Genomic DNA, 18,130 nt, shown 5'->3' with positions numbered 1-18,130 from the left:
ACAAACACACACACACACACACAAAGACAAACATATTGCACAAATGTAGGAGGAGTGTTTAATCCACAGATGTGCCACGCCACTGGCTATGATTCTCATTTTTCTCAAATCAGCGATGCCCACACTCTGGCTATGCTCTGAGTATGACCACTACAACACATAAAACTCAAAATCTATGTTATGTCATTCTGGATTCTTTCAAAAATCCATTTTAGGGATCGGTTTAACATATGGAGTGTATAGAAGATTATAATAGCTCACCTAATGGTTTGTAGATGACTGTTGAATGGATGATGGAGGTGATTGGTGTGTGTACGCAGACCGCTGAGGTGTGGGGAGGAGGAGGTCCGGCGGAGCTGTGCAAGGCAGCAGCCCTGCGGGGAGACCCACGCTGCCTCAGTGCAGGGCTGCACTGGGTGTTCCTGTGTGGGAGTGGGAGGCAGGAGTCACTAAACTCTCCAACTGTCGATAATTCTTTGATTTAGACAGCAGAGGCTCTGGGATGTTTGGAGTATAAATAAAGATACACCACCTCCACACACACACACACACACTCACACTTTACACTCTACACATATTGTGCTCTATACTGTGCATAACTTTGTCTGGTTGAATCCCATACAGACATCCATACATTTCTTGCAACAAATTATATTTCATAGCAAATGTTGATATTTACATTATGCTAATGAGAAAACTTCAGTGTGAGGGTTGTCCTTATTCCCTAGGTTTGTGGTCAAAGTGTTTCCTTCATGACATTTTAAGTTCTTGATTACCTAGTCATCCCCAAACCATGGAGGAAATGTATTGCATGTAATCCATTTACTGAAGTGTAGAATATGATTATCCAATGCACATATCTCTCCTAGTAGAAATGTAACCATGTTTCATACTGTCTGGAACACTTGCATGTACACATAAAACACACACACACACACAAGAGTGTGAACGAGAGAGAGAGAGAGATAACGCACAGGCATACACGCACACACATACACACAAATACACCATCCATTAAATCCCAAATCCTTTATCCATCAATTCATCCAAAAATGTCTGCAGAATCATCAGAGGAGAGGGGACAGCCAAGTGCCAGAGAACAAGTACATCCATGCCAACATTTGTCTCCTTCTCTTCGCCCTTGTCTTGTACCTTGTTACCTCTTTTGCTCTCTCTCACTCTCTCACACAACAACAACACACACAAATGCACATTCACATTTACACTCACACACATACAGATTTAAACACACACACACACACATTCACATGTCACATTTAAATACACCCCCACACACATACACACACACACACAGAGAGAGGGAGAGGGAGCGCCTTCCTTTTCTACCTTTCAATCAGAGTGTTTTTTCCACCTCCCCTCTTTAATGGGTGTGTAATCAGGAGCTTGTCTCCCGGGCGAGGCCGTTACCGTGGCGCTGTGGAGTTCAGAGGCTGGCTGATGACTCATAGTTAGCAGAGCGCTAACGAGCATCCGGTCTTTGAAGAGCATGTTTAATGCCATCGCGGTGTGACCACGAGTCACCTCTTCAACTGCCAGCTGGAAACCGATGTCAAAACACACTGAGTAATTCCCTCTTAACCTCGGCCTCTCGCCAGCAGAAGACTGAGGGGACGAGGCTGCAGGGTTAAGTGGGTGGCATTTAATGACTACGCCATTATTATTTACCACTCACCGTGTTTCAAGAGAAACACAGTTGCGTGAGGGAAGCCCAGTGGCGTGGCTGAACAGAGGTGTTTATGTGCGGTGATTTTTTCCCTGTTCTTCCAGTTGTTGTGGCTTTGTGATGCAACGGTAAAGTGAGGGGCGGTTGCGGAAGAAGCGCTGTGAATGAAGGGAGCACTTTAGTGGTCGCCTCGAAAAACAGCATGAATTATTGAGTGGAAGCCTCTTTCCACTCTTACTTCTACTTCACTTATCTAAGGCTGTCTCCGTCTCTGTTCTCTGCACACACACACACACACACACACACACACAACACTGAGGTCAGAAGATAAGGTATCCTTTGCTCACCAATATAGGTCCAACTCTTCATTAAAAATCTTGTCTCCTACTTACGGTCCATTGATTAGTGTTCTAAGGTGACCATCACCTAGTGCAGCACAGGCCAGTTGGGCTGACCCAGATAAGGACATCAGAGACATCTTTTTCTGCCTTTGATTATCTTGTGTTGAACACATATGTTATAAACAGATAGTATATCATGAAATTACACACAACACACACACACAAGCACAAACACACAAATAGGTACACTGGGCTGTCTGAACGCATAAAAGTGGTGTAGCAAACAACCATGAAGGGAGGAGTGAAGCCATTAAAAAGACTCAGCAGTTTAATAATGCATCATCCACCCCCTTTGCAGACAGAGAGGGAGAGAGAGAGAGAGAGAGAAGGATGCATGAACTATATGTGATATGCATATGTGAAACATTACGTCTATCCTTAAGCACTGCCTAAAGCTTCTTCACTTGACATGAGAAGGTCATGTGAGTTAAGAGTTGGGTCATGTTAAAATGATGTCCAGTGTGTGTGTGTGTGTGATCACACATTCCCCATCACAACAGAGACATGGTCCAAAAAACAGCCAGTTGCCAGGATATCACGATGAGTGTTATTCTGCCTGTCTGCTCAGGAGAGGGAGTGGCGGATTTGTCATGTGTTTTCCTGCTGAGATGCCTCACTGAGATGCATCACATCGACCCTATGTCCACTCATCTAGCCACAAGCCCCTGTTTGCCCAGGCTCTCTCTCTCTCTCTCTCTCTCTCTCTCTCTCTCTCTTTGTATGTGTGTGTTTGTGTAGTCTCATATGTGTGTGTATCTAAAGCAGTAGGCCTATGCACTGCACACACAGAGCGATACCACACTTAGTCCTGTGGCGCAGTGAAAGCACAGATTATCATGACTGTCTCAGTGCAGTTCTCATTTCACTGAATATTTATTTGTTTCCCTCTAATCTTCCATTCCGCCTGCTGTTCCACTGGGGGTGTAAAGGGTTTTATCAAAAAACTGAGGAAACACAACCCTTTACACACACAAACACACACACACACACACACTGACTCACAGACACGCACACACAAGTCTTTTTATATTTGATCTGAACCACTTCCTGTTCAGCATACTTCTATTTAAAGTAGCCTATATTGCACCGAGGCAATATTACATGTGTAAGCTGCCTGCTGCTGGAACAGGGTTTATGAGTCCACACACTCCTTATTGAGGTACATGGAATCATCTTCCCATGTTCAAATCTTTGCTGCAATCCAAACCTCGACTGGAGAGCCCTGTAAGCTCAGGGAGAGGACCACATATCCCCACTGAGCATTTGATGGATTTAGGTCAGTATTTTTAATGCAGTGAATTACAGAATGTTATTGACCTGTCAATTTCAAATGCTATAGGTCTGTGTTCTACTGTATGTGTTCTATGTGTCTAGTTAGGGTATGTGTGTGTGTGTGTGTTTGTGTGTGTGTGTGTGTGTGTGTGTGTGTGTGTGTGTGTGTGTGTGTGTGTGTGTGTGTGTATTCACATAGACCTATGGAACAAATAGAGTGACAAATCAACCCTGCGCACTAGATGAACAAAGACCTGACAGAGGAGTGACTAAGGCAGGACAGAATTCAGAGAGAACAAAAGTGAGAGAGAAGAAGAGCACAAATAAGCCATCTGTGATGGAGAAAGAGTGTTTTCCTGAGCCTCTTCAAATGCCAGTGTAGATTGCCCTGTGTGTGTGTTTGTGCTCATGACGACAGAAGGATTCACTGACCCATTCACTTCTCTTCTATTAGAGGAGAAGACAGAAGACAGTCTCTCTCTCTCTCTCTCTCTCTCTCTCTCTCTGTGTGCTAATTAGGCCTTAGATGAGAGCGGCAGCAGAGTCAGCTGAACCGGGGCTTATTTTCATGTTCTGTTCCAATACTCAGGCATGGCCTCTCGTGTTATTTATCTCATAATTTCTTGAATTATTTATTTCTGGAGTCGTAAATCCTGAATTTCCATAAACAGGGATTAGGTGTGATGAAATGTAGGACCAAATGGCTGTCTGAAAAATATGTACTCGTTGGTGTGTGTGTGTGTGTGCCAGCTCAGCTGCTGAGTTAGCGTGAGCACGCCCCATCATGGCTGATGCTGTGACCCTATGACCTCTGGGGAAGCAGCATATGCTGATCATCCATGAGTTACTATGACAACTGTGATATCAGCATGACAGAGTATAGTGTAATGATATATGTGAGAGGCATGCATATGTAGATTTACTTGAGTATGGTGGCCATACATGAGCATATGAGGTGTAATGATTGCTTAATAATAAATAAATAATAAATACATTATGAATAGTATGAAACGCAAATGTGTTTAGTTCCCACTGAAGCTATTGATTTCCCTCCATTTCTGTTGCTTTGCTGTCCTGAGCCAGCCTGAGAGAAATCAGGTGTACACCAAATGGATTTTTTGTGAGCCTGTAAAAGTGTGAACCTGTAAGTGTGAATGTGTGTTTGTGTGTGTGTGGGGGGGGGGGGGGACCCATCTGAGACCCATCTGCCACGCCAGTGTATTTGTCCTCGTCGTTGGCTTCATGTCTTGCTCCTATGTTATGCTCTGGTGTTCTCGCTATGGATTTGGATTGAACACGTGCACACACACGCACACACACACACACACACAGAACACACACACACACACACACACACATTAAATTACATTTCTTTGTACCTATAATATGTTCAGAGGAAATGTATTTACCCTAAGGCTGGTAGGATGGAGGGAGCTGTGTATATGTGAGTGTGAATGGGAGCTAGAGATGGATTTAGCATTATGCTAATGTCAGATACACAAAGGACTGCGCTTGAGATTAATCTGACATGCCACATTACCAGCCAATCTAGTGGAAGAACCCCCACTGGCCTCTCCGAACGCCAGCGCATCCGCCCAACAGTGCGCAGCTGTGGCCAGAAGTGCCATGCCATCGAGAGCACAGGGGCATCACAACATGATGCCATGGTGCCGAGGATGAAAGTCATTTAGCCACCAACACCCAGGTGATCATGGAACAGAGAGGAGAAGGCAATAAAGGCTGAAGTCACAAGAGAATGAGTTCTAAAATGTACTGCCATACCGAGAGGGGTGTGGTCAGCTCATCTGGTCCGTGGCCACAGCAGAACACCTTCTCTCTAACATTGTACAGGAAAATGCCGTTATAAGCTTTCAACAACACGAAAGTGCTGTGGTAAGTTTGTGAGGAGACTTATGTAAGAGATGCATAAGCTCAGCCTAAGGTCTCCAAGCAGAGCAACACACAGGCCTCTAGCTATCAGGACACATGAAGGGCTTTCACTGCTCTGACTTAGTGCAGAGGATTGTTTCATCATTCTGATTTGGGGCTAAATGTTGTTCTCCACAGAGCAATGCAGTCTGGGCTTTGAGCACTCCCTCTGGCCCTATCCATGTGAACAGCATTAGACAGATAAAGGCATGATGGCTGCTCATCACTTTTCATTAACACCCCCCCCACACACACATACACACACACACACACACACACACACAGAGAGTCGCCTGTTGATTGGTGCTAAGCTGTATTTGACATCAAAGAACTTTACCCTAAACACACCCAGACACACAAACACACACACCCTGGGGGAGGCTGCATGAGTGCAGATTAAACCTGTCAGTGACAGCAGTGTATGTATAAGTGGCATCTGCAGAGTTTTTATTAAGGTATTAAGTGGTGTGTGTGGGTGTATGTGTGTGTGTCTGTGTGTGACTGTGTGTGTGTGAGAGAAAGAGAGAGTATCAGAAACATTTCTTAAAGACTTTATTTCAACATTATCCTTTTTGAAAAGAGCTGAAATTAAAAGACTGATGGTTTTAACTAAAGAGAGAGGGCCATGCCTGTTGCTAATGACATATGAACAAAGGCATGGAATGAAAGAGAGGATTATGGGAAAAGAGTGTCAAAGGAAGAATTAGAGTGCCCTGACCATGCAGCACACATACATACACAAACGCGCATACACACACACACACACACACACACACACACACACACACACACACACACACACATACACACACCATATATTCAAAGTCACTGTTTAATTAAGTGGTGTTAAGCTTTGGAAAAAAGTTTTTTAAAGTACACTTAAAGTCAAAAGGTATGACTTCTTTAACATTGATGCACTAGTCTAGACATATTCCACTTAAGTTACAATTTGCTTCTCTTATCAACAAAAAAATGTTAGTGGAAGATATCTATTAATAGAGTAGTGTGCCTTTGTTGATTTGTTACACTATACTATGGTTTGACATCATTATTTTTGCGGAACAGGTGATGTGAGTGGACACAGGCCACATCCAGTTGATGTTCCCCGCTGGGTCGGGTCTGTGCACGGGTCCGGGTGGCTCAGCCGGGTCCAGGTGAGTGCTGGCCAATACAGTCAGTTATTCTGCCAGGAAAGGGGGGGCGTGGGGACACGTGGTCCATGAGTCTGCTGGGCGATGTGTTAGGTCAGGAAGGTGTAGAGGGGCTGCAAGAAGAGACCCAGCGTCCCGAGGACACACACCAGCACAAACACCCACAGGAAGATGCGATCGATCACCATGGCAACGTACTTCCAGTCATCCTCCACCTGAGCGTGACGTGATGAGAGAACAACACAAAGCAACATGAGCAGGAGAGACTATTACACTGGCGCACAGAGAGGAAAGAGAAGAGCTGTGTGGCACAAAGTAGAGTGAAGAACTAAGAAAAAAGAGCAAGTACATGAACAAAAACTTTTCATAGCCTAAAAGAACGTTTGTGTCTGTGTGTGTGCGTCTGCCTGCGTGTGTGTGTGTGTGTGTGTGTGTGTGTGTGTGTGTGTGTGTGTGTGTGTGTGGGTGGGTGCAGTAGAATGATTATGGTAATGTGATTCTGCAGTCAGAGTGTTGGGACTGATGGGGACAGGGCTGGGAGTGGAGGGTTTCCATATCAAAGCCAGATTGAAAGCCTCACACAGTCACAGCGTCACACACACGCCAATGTTCCCATATCAAAGTGTGGCGCCCAGGGGGAGTCAGGCGGTATTTATAGGGAGCAGACGGGCGCACGTCCCACCACACCACACAAATCCTCAGCACCCCTCCGTTCACACCCATCATGACGGGGGAGCAGTTTGGAAGAGGAGGTTCAGGCTTGTGCTGGACACTCTTATCTGACTGGTCTCTCAGTCATCTGTACAGACTCATTAACTCTATGGGATGTCATTTACGCTCTGAATGGCTGCAGTTACTGGTTACCTGTTTCTGAGGTGTGGATATGTGGATATGTGATTGTGTATACGTGTGTATGCGCTGTAGTGTGTGTTTCTATGAGAGTGTATGTCTGTGTTTACCTCTTTGGCCTTGTTCCTGCTCCGCATGTTCTCAGCGATGTACTTCACGCTCTCGATGGCCTGTTTGATCTCTGGTGAGATAATGGAGAAGGCCACCACCGCGTTGACCGCCGGAGAGCCCGCCTGCCGGCTCCCCTTCCCACCGTCACTCTCGGGCGTGTCTTTCCCCGTGTGGCGCGGGCACTTCTTGCCCTCGATGCCAAGCTTGTTCTCCCCAAAGTCCAGGCAGTTCATGGACCCCTGCCCGCCACCCTTGCCCTTCTTCCCTTTCTCGGCGGAACCTGCGCCACTCTCCTGCTCCCGGTCGCCCACTGCCCCCTTCCCCTCCTGGTCGATGGGTCGGCGCATGAGCATGATGCGGGGCAGCACCTGTAGGAAGACGCTGCGCACCCAGGCCGGCATGGTGTGCGTGGTGGGCGTGCGGTAGTGCACGTTCAGCACAAAGACGGTGATGACGATGGAGAGCGTGACGAAGATCATGGTGAAGAGCAGGTACTCGCCAATCAGCGGGATGACCAGGGAGGTGGACGGGATGGTTTCGGTGATGACCAGCAGGAACACAGTGAGGGACAGCAGCACTGAGATACAGAGTGTCACCTGCAGACCAGGGAGAAGAAGCAGAGATGACCGCTAGAGGACTACTAGAGGACTATAGCATGACACTACCAGAGGACATAGGAGATACTTCTGGTAAACTTCTAAAACATATTCACACTGTCATCGGATAGCTGAGATACATTCAAGGGGAGCGTATTCTATGGCCTACATTTAAATCATTTAGCACATGCCTTCATCCAGAGTGACCTCAAATACATTGAAGACATGTATTTTTAAGCAGTACAAGTAGCTGCCTGGCAACTGAACCCATGACCTTGATCATGGCCTGATCTGACACTTCAGGAAGAACTGCCGGTGCTCTGTGTTCCAGTGACGCCACAAGCTTTATATTACACCTTATGTTTACTAAGGCAGCCTTATTGTCAGCCTTATTGTGGGTCAGTCCCATGGCAGTGTGGGCTACGATGATGGAGCGGACTGGACACGCGGCCCACAGACCTTCTCTCCGCAGTCGGAGGGCAGGTAGAAGACGAGGATGGTGAGGAAGGAGATGAGGAGGCAGGGGATGATGAGGTTGATGGTGTAGAAGAGCGGCAGCCGGCGGATGTAGAAGGAGTAGGTGATGTCCGGGTAGATCTCCTCGCAGCAGTTGTACTTGATGTCGTGCTTGTAGCCCGGAGCGTCAATGATCTCCCACTCGCCACTCTCCCAGAAGTCCTTGAGGTTGACTTTGGAACCGATCAGCACCAGGTCGATCTTGGCCTTGTCGTAGGTCCAGGAGCCGAACTTCATGGAGCAGTTCTGGTAGTCGAAGGGGAAGTAGGTGATGTCCATGGGACATGAAGATTTAAAGATGGCAGGGGGCACCCAAGTGATGGTGCCGTCATACTTCAGCAGGGCTTTGGTCTTATCCTCCACCAGGAAGTCCCCCACTGCACTGCAGTTCAGAAAACATAACATGAGACTTTAATCTTCTCTCTGTCTATTGTTCATGTTCCTCTCAGAGGTAATTGCTATGGTGTTAAATGAGCTCACTCAGATATCTAGCAGTTAAGAAACTAAAATTAGCTCACTGAAATGAACCTTTAATATTAGATTGAACGCTAAAGCATGACTGTGTGTGTGTGTACTCACTTGTTGTACAGCACAATGTCAGGCCTCCAAATCTTGTTGGATGGGACTCGGATGAACTCAATTCCATCGAACTCTATTGGTGCCCATTTTAATTTATAATCATTCCAAATCTAAGGAGAGAGAGAAAGAGCAGGAGAGAATGAATGCATTTCTTTGGCTTGAGAAACAATGGAAGCAGCATACACAACAGGTGCATCTGGATGAGCTGATAAGAAAGTAAATGACAGTTGACATGTGACAGATGTGTCTCATCTGGCATTAGTAGCTCTGTGATTGAGCATCTGTCAGTTAGTTCAGGACCATGCTCTCATTCGTCTCTGGTGCACTCTTGCATTGCAGTTCCCGATAAGTAAAGAAACTGTCAGTGAGCCTCCCAGACTGCAACCTGAGCTCCAGACAGCAATATGAGTTGCAGACGGCACTATGAGTTTCAGTCAGCAGCATGAGACGGCCATGCAGACGCTAGTAGTCTCGTCTAAGCCTGAGTCCATGCACACAGGCCCAGCCTGGTCTGAATGTGGGGGGTCAAGTTGCTCTCTTGTCTGTGAGGTTTCAGTTTCAGGGAAAGGCATTTAGAGTGTAACAGCCTAAGGGCTTAGACACCCTCTCTGTGTTCATCTTATCAGCGCTGATCTAGTGAGCTCAGGTGAATCTGGCACTGTCTGAAGTCTGAAGTCTCCATCCTGATTTATGCTCATCTTTCTATTCTATACAGCATACAGTCAGCAAAATGAAACACATAAAAATATGATTAATCTTTTAAGATGTATACTGCTAAACACATAAATCACTTCTTAGCTCAACTGAACACTAAACCTCTACATGCACAATACACTGTAATAACTGCAATAATGGTAGGTGAATGTGATCTGAAATGTATATTGCTAAAGGTTTCTCATGTGACCGCATAGCAACTCAGGAGTCCTGTGCCTGATGAGTTTTCAGCTCAGATCACCAGAAGACAGTCAGAACAGCAACATGGAGATGGAAACTAGGCTCCCTGTGGCATTCATGTCATCCGAGATCATTCTGATCTACTGAATCTACTCATAAGCAAAACATGTTTTATGCCCCATGATCAAACAGACAAAAGTGGCTTGGATGTTTATTATAGATGTATGACATTTGCATTTCCACCCTTTCAACAAACCGAACAGGAATGCAAATCTGAAAAGCGAGCTGCCTCTGTGATAACTGCTTTGATGTGACAGATTATAATAACCCATGAGTTACTCTCAGTCTGTAAACTGTATGTGGTTCAGCATTCTTATGTGTTGAAAATGTCAAGGAAGATCTCAAATGCAGTTTTATTTAGTGTGTGAGTGTGTGTGTGTGTGTGTGTGTGTGTGTGTGTGTGTGTGTGTGTGTGTAGGCTTGGGAATCGGTTCCAGGTATCGGTAAGGAACCGGTTCCAAATGTTCCGATCCATCGGAATCATACACATCCAAACGTTAACGATTCCACTAACGATTCCAATACAAAGCTTTGTTTTACAAATGTATACTTTTTTAGAAATTTTAAAGTATTCAACTTCTGTATTGTTATTGCACACTTGATATTCATTCTCAAAAAACATTTTAAATTAGACATTCAAAGCCAACAACTGTCAAAGCCGTCCTATAAGTGTTCAGCAAATGGTACAGGAATCGATATGGGAATCGATAAGGAATCGCATCGACAAGCAGACTCGACAATGGCATCGATATCGATAATTTCTTAACGATGCCCATCCCTATGTGTGTGTGTGTGTGTGTGTGTGTGTGTGTGTGTGTGGGGGGGGTGTTACAACGACCAGTTAAATCATTACTTACATGTCTCAACCATAAATTGGTCTCCATGATCTGGTTCACCTCATCCTGTAAAAATAACAAAACACATCAAGTGTGTACATTTGAAATATTAAAAGTCTATTGAATTTACACACACACACACACACACACACACACACACACACACACACAATATAATCAGTTTGACTGCTTCCACAAAACTTCCCCAAGCAATCTTTCTTAAATCCTGTGTCGCAGTGAGTTTAAACTCTAATCCTGAATACCATTCTCTCTCTCCCTCCCTCTTTTCTCTCTCTCCCTCTCACACGCTCAGTCCCTTTCCTCTTCCTCCTCTCTCTCTCTTTCCCTAGGTTACGGCTCCTTAATCTCCGTTGTCCTTGCCTTCCTGACAGAAGAGACGTTTGCTGAGCAGGTGTCCCTCCCTCCTCCATGCACTGCTTTAATCCATGAGAGGGACTAAAACACTCAGAGAACCATATTCAGGGCTGTCTCACAGAAACTCATTCAAACTTTAGAAAATAGCAGCAAAGACGTTTTCTTATCAAAAGCTGCTGTGGTGTGCAGTATCTTCACTATCTAGTAAGCCTACATCGTATGCAGAGCTCAGACAGATAACAATCTAGATAAAAGACTGACTTTACCACTTTGACCAGCTGTGAGATGGACACCTCAAACTGCACAGTGACCGGGTCGGACACATTCTCCACCGGACGGATGAACTGATTGTACCGCCGAAACAGACGCCGAAATAGACGATCCTCCGCTTTAGAGGAGAAAATGTCTATAGGAGAAGACAGAGAGCAGAAGAGTGAGAGGGAGAGATGAATAACCACACAGCAAACTGAAAAGACAGTGAAGTGACGGTGACTCAGATGTTTTGTACTGGGAATTTTTGGGGGGATTTTTTTTTGGGGGGTTATTTGTTGTTTATTCAGCTAAAATATCACAGTAAAAAGAACATAATTCAACCCCCAATTACAACTGCAGGAAATCCTTGAATTTGTGAAAATGCCACATCACTAAATCCTGGAGAGACTGACTGCTACACCCACATCGCCATGTCTGTGAACGTCACCATTCTTCAGTCCTAAATGTAGAGAGAACACAACTCATGATTCACCTTCCCCCGTCCTCTGCCTGGACCAATTTCCCCACATTTCATCCAGATCTGTCCCATTGTTATGTGTGCACGCTGTTCTCCTTCACACCTCTCTCTGCCTCTCTCCATGGAGCCCCACGCTTCTAGCACCTTCCTCTGGGTTACTCTAACAGCGACTAGCATGGACAACCAAGGTCGAAGGTCGCCCGGGACAGCCACATCTTTTACCGTCATCATAGAGACCGTGTCCACGAGAGCGGAAAATGGAACCTGCACCGAGCGTTCTCCCAGCGGAAGGATCTGGACCTTCAGGCCAATCTGTTCTCACTGTAAAATGACACAGCTCAGTTTATACTGTACGATCTTTACTGTCACAAACTTTCAGTCTCAAACAACACACCCTACTCTGTACTGTGCATGTTCACACACATACACATACAAAGAGAGACACACAAATGCCCCAAAAGTCCCCAAACACACAAACACATCTTTAAAACATAGAGTGCATTAAGCTCACGTCTCAACCAAAATAATCACGCCTCTGTTTACTTCATAAGTGTAAAGAATTTTTTTAAATGATCTGATCTAACAGCAACAACACAACTCCCATGCGACAATTGACTAGTAACCTATGGAGAGTAACACATGAGACCAGAAGACAACGGTACTTCACTAACTGTAAAAACACTTATAACTATACAGTATTTATAGAGTTAAACACTGGGGTGTCTCCAAATGGATCCTGTCTGTTGAGTCAAGTCAGAGATAAAAAAAAGCAGTTTAGTGACATAACCTTATGCCATACAGGACTGCCTTGTATAGCTGCTTACCCACGGCACCCATATAAGAGTGCTAGCTCAGTACTGCACAGATTGTCATTGTTTTTGTCCATACTGATGTATGCTAGTGAACTCTGACACATTAATTAGAAATAATTAGTGAGTAGGTCAGTCAGGATTGGGCTCTATCCATCATAATGCAACAACATGCTGCTCTGATTCATTATTCTGAACTGTCAACTAGCCCACTGGCCATCTAAAGATTCATCACAAAACCTTAACATACATTAACAAGGGGGGTCTACATCTGCCCACACCTCAGCTATGCATTCTCCAGTTCTTTCAAACAGCAGCCACCCACACCACCACCACCCCCCACACACACACACACACACCACCACCACCACCTTATTACAGGGAGAGAGGTGATTGGGTACAGGGAGGGTATGTGTCAGGAGGAGTTCAGTCTCCAGATGCAGATAGGCTATTGTTTCAGTTTCACTTTTTAATTACTTTTGGATTCTGTCTCCTCTGGACACAGCCTAATTGGGTTAGGAGGAGGAGATGAGGGAACTTGTTAATTACATTGACCATGACGAGATTAAAAAATATTTCTAAATAAAGAAATAATGTTTAAAAATAATGTTTAAAAATTAAGAACCTTCTTTCTGACATTTTGGTTGTGGAAGCCTACATAGGTGATATCCTTGAACACTGTCCAACACCACGGTCTAACACCAATCACAGCAAACGTTTTTGGCTCTGAAGACTGAAACAATCTATGTCTCTAAAAGATGATGCACACATATAAAGACCCGTGCATTACTACCCTCTTTGATGATTTCTATTTATGAGTAATACATTTAAGCCTTAGTAAGCAGACATATTTTGTGTGTGTGTGTGTGTGTGTGTGTGTGTGTGTGTGTGTGACAAACAGTCATCAATGACATATCAAAGTGCCCAGCTTTGATCATAGAAGCACACACACACACACACAAACACACACACACACACACACACACACACACACACACACACACACACACACACACACACACACACACACACACACACGCGCGCACATATACACACACAGAGAGATATACACACTGCATTAAGCTTGGAGAAAGACCTATTTGATGTGGTCAGATGGATTTCACGTCAGCCTTCATAAAAGAGCCAATTACTGGTGGAAATTAACTACACATTACAGACACACACACATACATTTATCTGCCAGCATGGAACTCTTTTCCAGGGAAAAGAGTGTGGGTGTGTAATCTGCAGAATGTGGCTGTACGTCTGTGAGAGTGTCTGTGTGTGCGTGTCTTTGTGTATATGTGTATATGTACCGAACTAAGCACACATTATATGGATATTTCTACAACTGAATGCACATCTATCTTATGCCTGTTTTAATGTAATGAGAGAAATGAGAGAAAAAGGGAAGTTTATTTACTGAGCAAAATATGGGTCCTTTTAAAGTTTCCATCTCACATGGCTTAAAAAAGTGTGCAGCCTATCAGAATAGATTATTACTAATCCAGCATCAATCATTTAAGCACACAGAGATGGAATTACCCACAGGCAGGCAGGGAGGAGCACTCGGCTCTCCTGTGAACGAGAAAACACACTCACTTAAGGACACGTCAGTGTAAGAGTAAGAGAGAGAGAGAAAGAAAGAGAGAGAGAGAGAGAGAGAGAGAGAGAATGTGCGCACACACACATGCAGAGACACATATCCCATCCTGCAGGACTCATGCGGTATATATAGAAGAGTATGCTAGTATGGAAACATGCAGAGGGAGAGAGGAGTGAGAGAAAAACAGAGAAAAAGAAATGGGAGAGAGAGGGAGAGAGAGAGAGAGAGGGAGAGGGAGAGAGGGAGAGAAAGAGAGAGAGAGAGAGAGAGAGAGAGGGAAATGTTAAGTGCAATTCTCTGTTAGAGCAGGAAATGGGGCACTAATCAAATGAGGCAGGTGAGCTGTTCATACTGCAGCTCCTTCTCACTAACACCATTCCATGAGTTACGGTGTGTGTGTGTGTGTGTGTGTGTGTGTGTGTGTGTGTGTGTGTGTGTGTGTGTGTAAATGCATACTGTGCCTTTGCCAGAAGCTGTTATTATAATATATATATATATATATATATATATATATATATATATATATATATATATATATATATATATGGGTGTTTGTTTTGAGAGCAATGGCTTGTGGGAACATTTCTGGATGCGTATGCTGTGGGAGGTAACCCCACTCAGCTTGTAGCCTGAGAAAGCTGTTTACACATAAACTGGCATTACACGCATCTGTGCACACTGATGCATGTTTGAGCTCTGGGTTTGAGCCCTGTTAAAGGCTTCCAGTACATCTGTTCATTATATATTTTGTGTCAGTTTCTATTCTGAAATGAATAGTAAGGTTAGCAAAACAGAACCAAAGGAGGATGATACCTGTCAGTTCTTTTTATTCTAAACAAGCCATTTCTTGTGCTGATTTAGTAAGCTGTGATAGCATATCACAGAAAAGAAATCATGAGGTTAGTCTTCAAGGTAGTTAAGAAGTACAAAGAAAACCATTATCTCTCTCTCTCTCTCTCTCTCTCTCTCACACACACACACACACACACACACACACACACACACACACACACACCTATCGAAAGTCCAATTCCAGCACTGGTGACCTTTGATCCCAGCACTGCTAAATTTAAATGGGTGAGAGAAGGAAGAGAACAAAGCAGAGGACAGAAGTGAAAGAAAAGGCAGTGGAGGAGAGAATGAGAAAGTGACATTCATGGAAGACCTTTCCATCACGTACACACACACACAGACCAGACACACACACACTCCCACACACACACACACACAGAGACAGACATATAGAAACAGGCATAGAAACACACATAAACATCCTCTCACACACACCTGTACACAGCGATGCACAAGAAGCTATTTCAAGGAGAGCAAAGGAATCACAGCGCTGGAGAGAGACCTGAATGAAGAGAGAGGATTTAGCTCTTCACACACATGCGTACATACTTAAAGGCCTCAGAGGAAAGGAAGGATGATGTCAGTGCAAGAACAGACAACGCTAGTCCATCAAAAACCTATAGTGTGAAATGACTTGAGTCCTGTGAGACCACGCACACACACACACACATGCACACACACACACACACACACACACACACACACACACACACACACACACACACACACGCACCGAGGACTGATGGCTGTGGCCTGCTAGCAGCAGCTTGGCCTCAGACGGGTTTCCCTTCAGCGGAGGAGTGAGCTGCCACTTGTCTTTTCTCTTCCGTCTATTTCAGGAATCCTTCCATTGCATCCCCGAGGACAAGTCCACAGCCCAGTGATCTTATCATCAATTATGCCAACACAGAACTCACACACTCATATACACACAGCGAGGAAGTGGCAGAAAGCGTCAACAACCCACACACACCATGGTGGAGACAGCTTAACCACACCACATAGTTACAATATTAAGACTGGCAAGAAACACCTCTCGCAAAGTCTGTGTGTGTGTGTGTGTGTGTGTGTGTGTGTGAGTGAATAATGCTGTCAGGTCTTGTAAGAAATACACTCTTCTGAACAGTGAGAGTGCATCCATATTGATTTCACCACATGACTCATACTCTACGTAGGAACGTACATGCCAAACACACACACACACACACACACACACACACACTAAAAAAAGTGTGACAGAAAGAGCCTTCCAAATCTGACCATCAGATGATTTGATTGTGACTGTGTGATTACAATAATCTGATTAAATGCTTTGGATACAAATGAAAAAACACTGTAAGATCAGAACACATAAACAAGAATGAGGCTGTTTAAATGTAAGAGGTCATGCCTACTAAATGGGGTTACATCAGGTTGACCAAAATCATGTCATGACAATGTTGTCACGTTTTAATTGATCTGTAATCAAAAAAACTCTCTGAGGACATACAAATATCATAGTATCACATAGTTACTGGAATCCAGTTATATTCATTCATTAGAAACATCTTATTCTACAATTTATCCTGCAAATAATTATTTTGTACATCTGAGATATACAAATACACGTTCTATATTTAGTCTAATTATTTCGACATGTTTCCTATCAGATCTGACATATTAAAGAAATGTAAAACAATACTTTGGTTGACCGGCAATTCTACATTAAACTACAACAGGTGTAAAAGATCAGCCTGAGTCTAGACAATGTCATACACATTTTTACAACCACAGAAACTTCAATCTTGTGCGTGACCGCTCGTTCTATTATAAAGATAGTGCCAGGTTTTCATACGATAACGGCCAGACGTTACGCTGCTGTGCTCGAGTACCGATCCTACTTGTGCGTAAAACCACCATTCGCTGCATTCAAAACTCGCCCCAAGTGTGCTACCGTACACAAATCACTGGTTCTGTTCCTGTGAAACCTCACTTCAGGGGTAAATACAGTTAACAGTCTCGCTAAAAGTCCGTGGACAGCCAAATGTTCTGGAGGCTTTACCTTGCGTGAACAGCACCACCAGCACCACCGTCAGGAGGACTTTTCCTGGTGGAGTCATGTGGAGTCCAGGTCAGGAGCCTTGTCAGCGGATGAAGCTGCCAAATTAAGTAGCTTGGGAAGATGTTGAATAAGTCAAAAAAATAAACTCGTTTAAACGTGTGCACCATCAGTAACTAACGGACACTCAGCCTGCGGAAAGCTTGAGCGCGCGCCGGGATGCGCAAGGAGTTGACTTCGTCCCTCCCCCCTTCCTCGCCACGCGCAACATAGTGCAGTTCAAACAGAGCGTGTTATCAAGTAGAAAAAAGCTTGCAATTAAGCACCACACGATGTTACTGCCTAGATGAAAATGTCAATGAAGACGTGTAGCTGCGTGACATTTAGCCTGGCAATCTGAGTCTGAATTGCAATGTCACAATCAAACAAAACATGTCCAAACTACGGCTGAGGCTATTCGAAAAATACTGAAAAGGTAGACAAGGGATAGTAGCCTATTTGTTTGATAACCGCACCATATGAATTTATACTCAATTGTCCTGTCGGTCTATCAGATCAAATCAGATTTTTTTTATTTCCTGATTGGATGTTTAAATGATTTGTATTCCCTACAAACTTCTGTGCACTGTAGTGGTCACTTCCGTGTATTTGTAAATGCACATGGGACAACTTTAAATCACACGTTAGGTCATCAAGTCCTGAAACTACGCAAAAGCGACGATGTTATAAGAGAGGGCACTGCTTTTTTCTATAAATAATGAAACAAATACGGGAGAGCAGATCTCATGGATCGCAAGACTTCAGCTGCATCGGGTTGATTAGCAGCCTCAACCGGAGGCTGT

The 18,130-nt window shown here is 44.4% G+C and overlaps 1 protein-coding gene across 1 annotated transcript; it reads right to left on the bottom strand.

Moving 5' to 3' along the window:
* Window positions 1-5,821: 5,821 nt before the first annotated feature.
* On the bottom strand, window positions 5,822-17,501 carry chrna6 (cholinergic receptor, nicotinic, alpha 6). The gene is made up of 7 exons (XM_048262403.1): window positions 17,292-17,501; window positions 11,520-11,659; window positions 10,900-10,944; window positions 9,089-9,198; window positions 8,453-8,891; window positions 7,397-7,993; window positions 5,822-6,652 (listed from the first exon to the last, which is right to left on the bottom strand). Exons 1-7 carry the CDS (start codon window positions 17,347-17,349, stop codon window positions 6,527-6,529), a joined length of 1,515 nt encoding a protein of 504 aa, XP_048118360.1. The 5' UTR covers window positions 17,350-17,501; the 3' UTR covers window positions 5,822-6,526.
* Window positions 17,502-18,130: the final 629 nt, after the last annotated feature.

Source organism: Alosa alosa, chromosome 1 (genome assembly GCF_017589495.1).
Source record: "Alosa alosa isolate M-15738 ecotype Scorff River chromosome 1, AALO_Geno_1.1, whole genome shotgun sequence".
NCBI lineage: Eukaryota > Metazoa > Chordata > Actinopteri > Clupeiformes > Clupeidae > Alosa > Alosa alosa.
Note: the sequence above shows the minus strand (reverse complement) of the source record. Positions and strands in the feature narration are given on the sequence as shown.

Excerpts from the sequence above, each read along its gene's own strand:
- chrna6 (XM_048262403.1), bottom strand. The coding sequence starts at position 17,349 with ATGACTCCACCAGGAAAAGTCCTCCTGACGGTGGTGCTGGTGGTGCTG. Across the intron at positions 10,945-11,519 it reads TCTCACAGCTGGTCAAAGTG|GATGAGGTGAACCAGATCAT; the intron begins GTAAAGTCAGTC and ends TTATTTTTACAG. Across the intron at positions 7,994-8,452 it reads CCTCCGACTGCGGAGAGAAG|GTGACACTCTGTATCTCAGT; the intron begins GTCTGTGGGCCG and ends CCTGGTCTGCAG.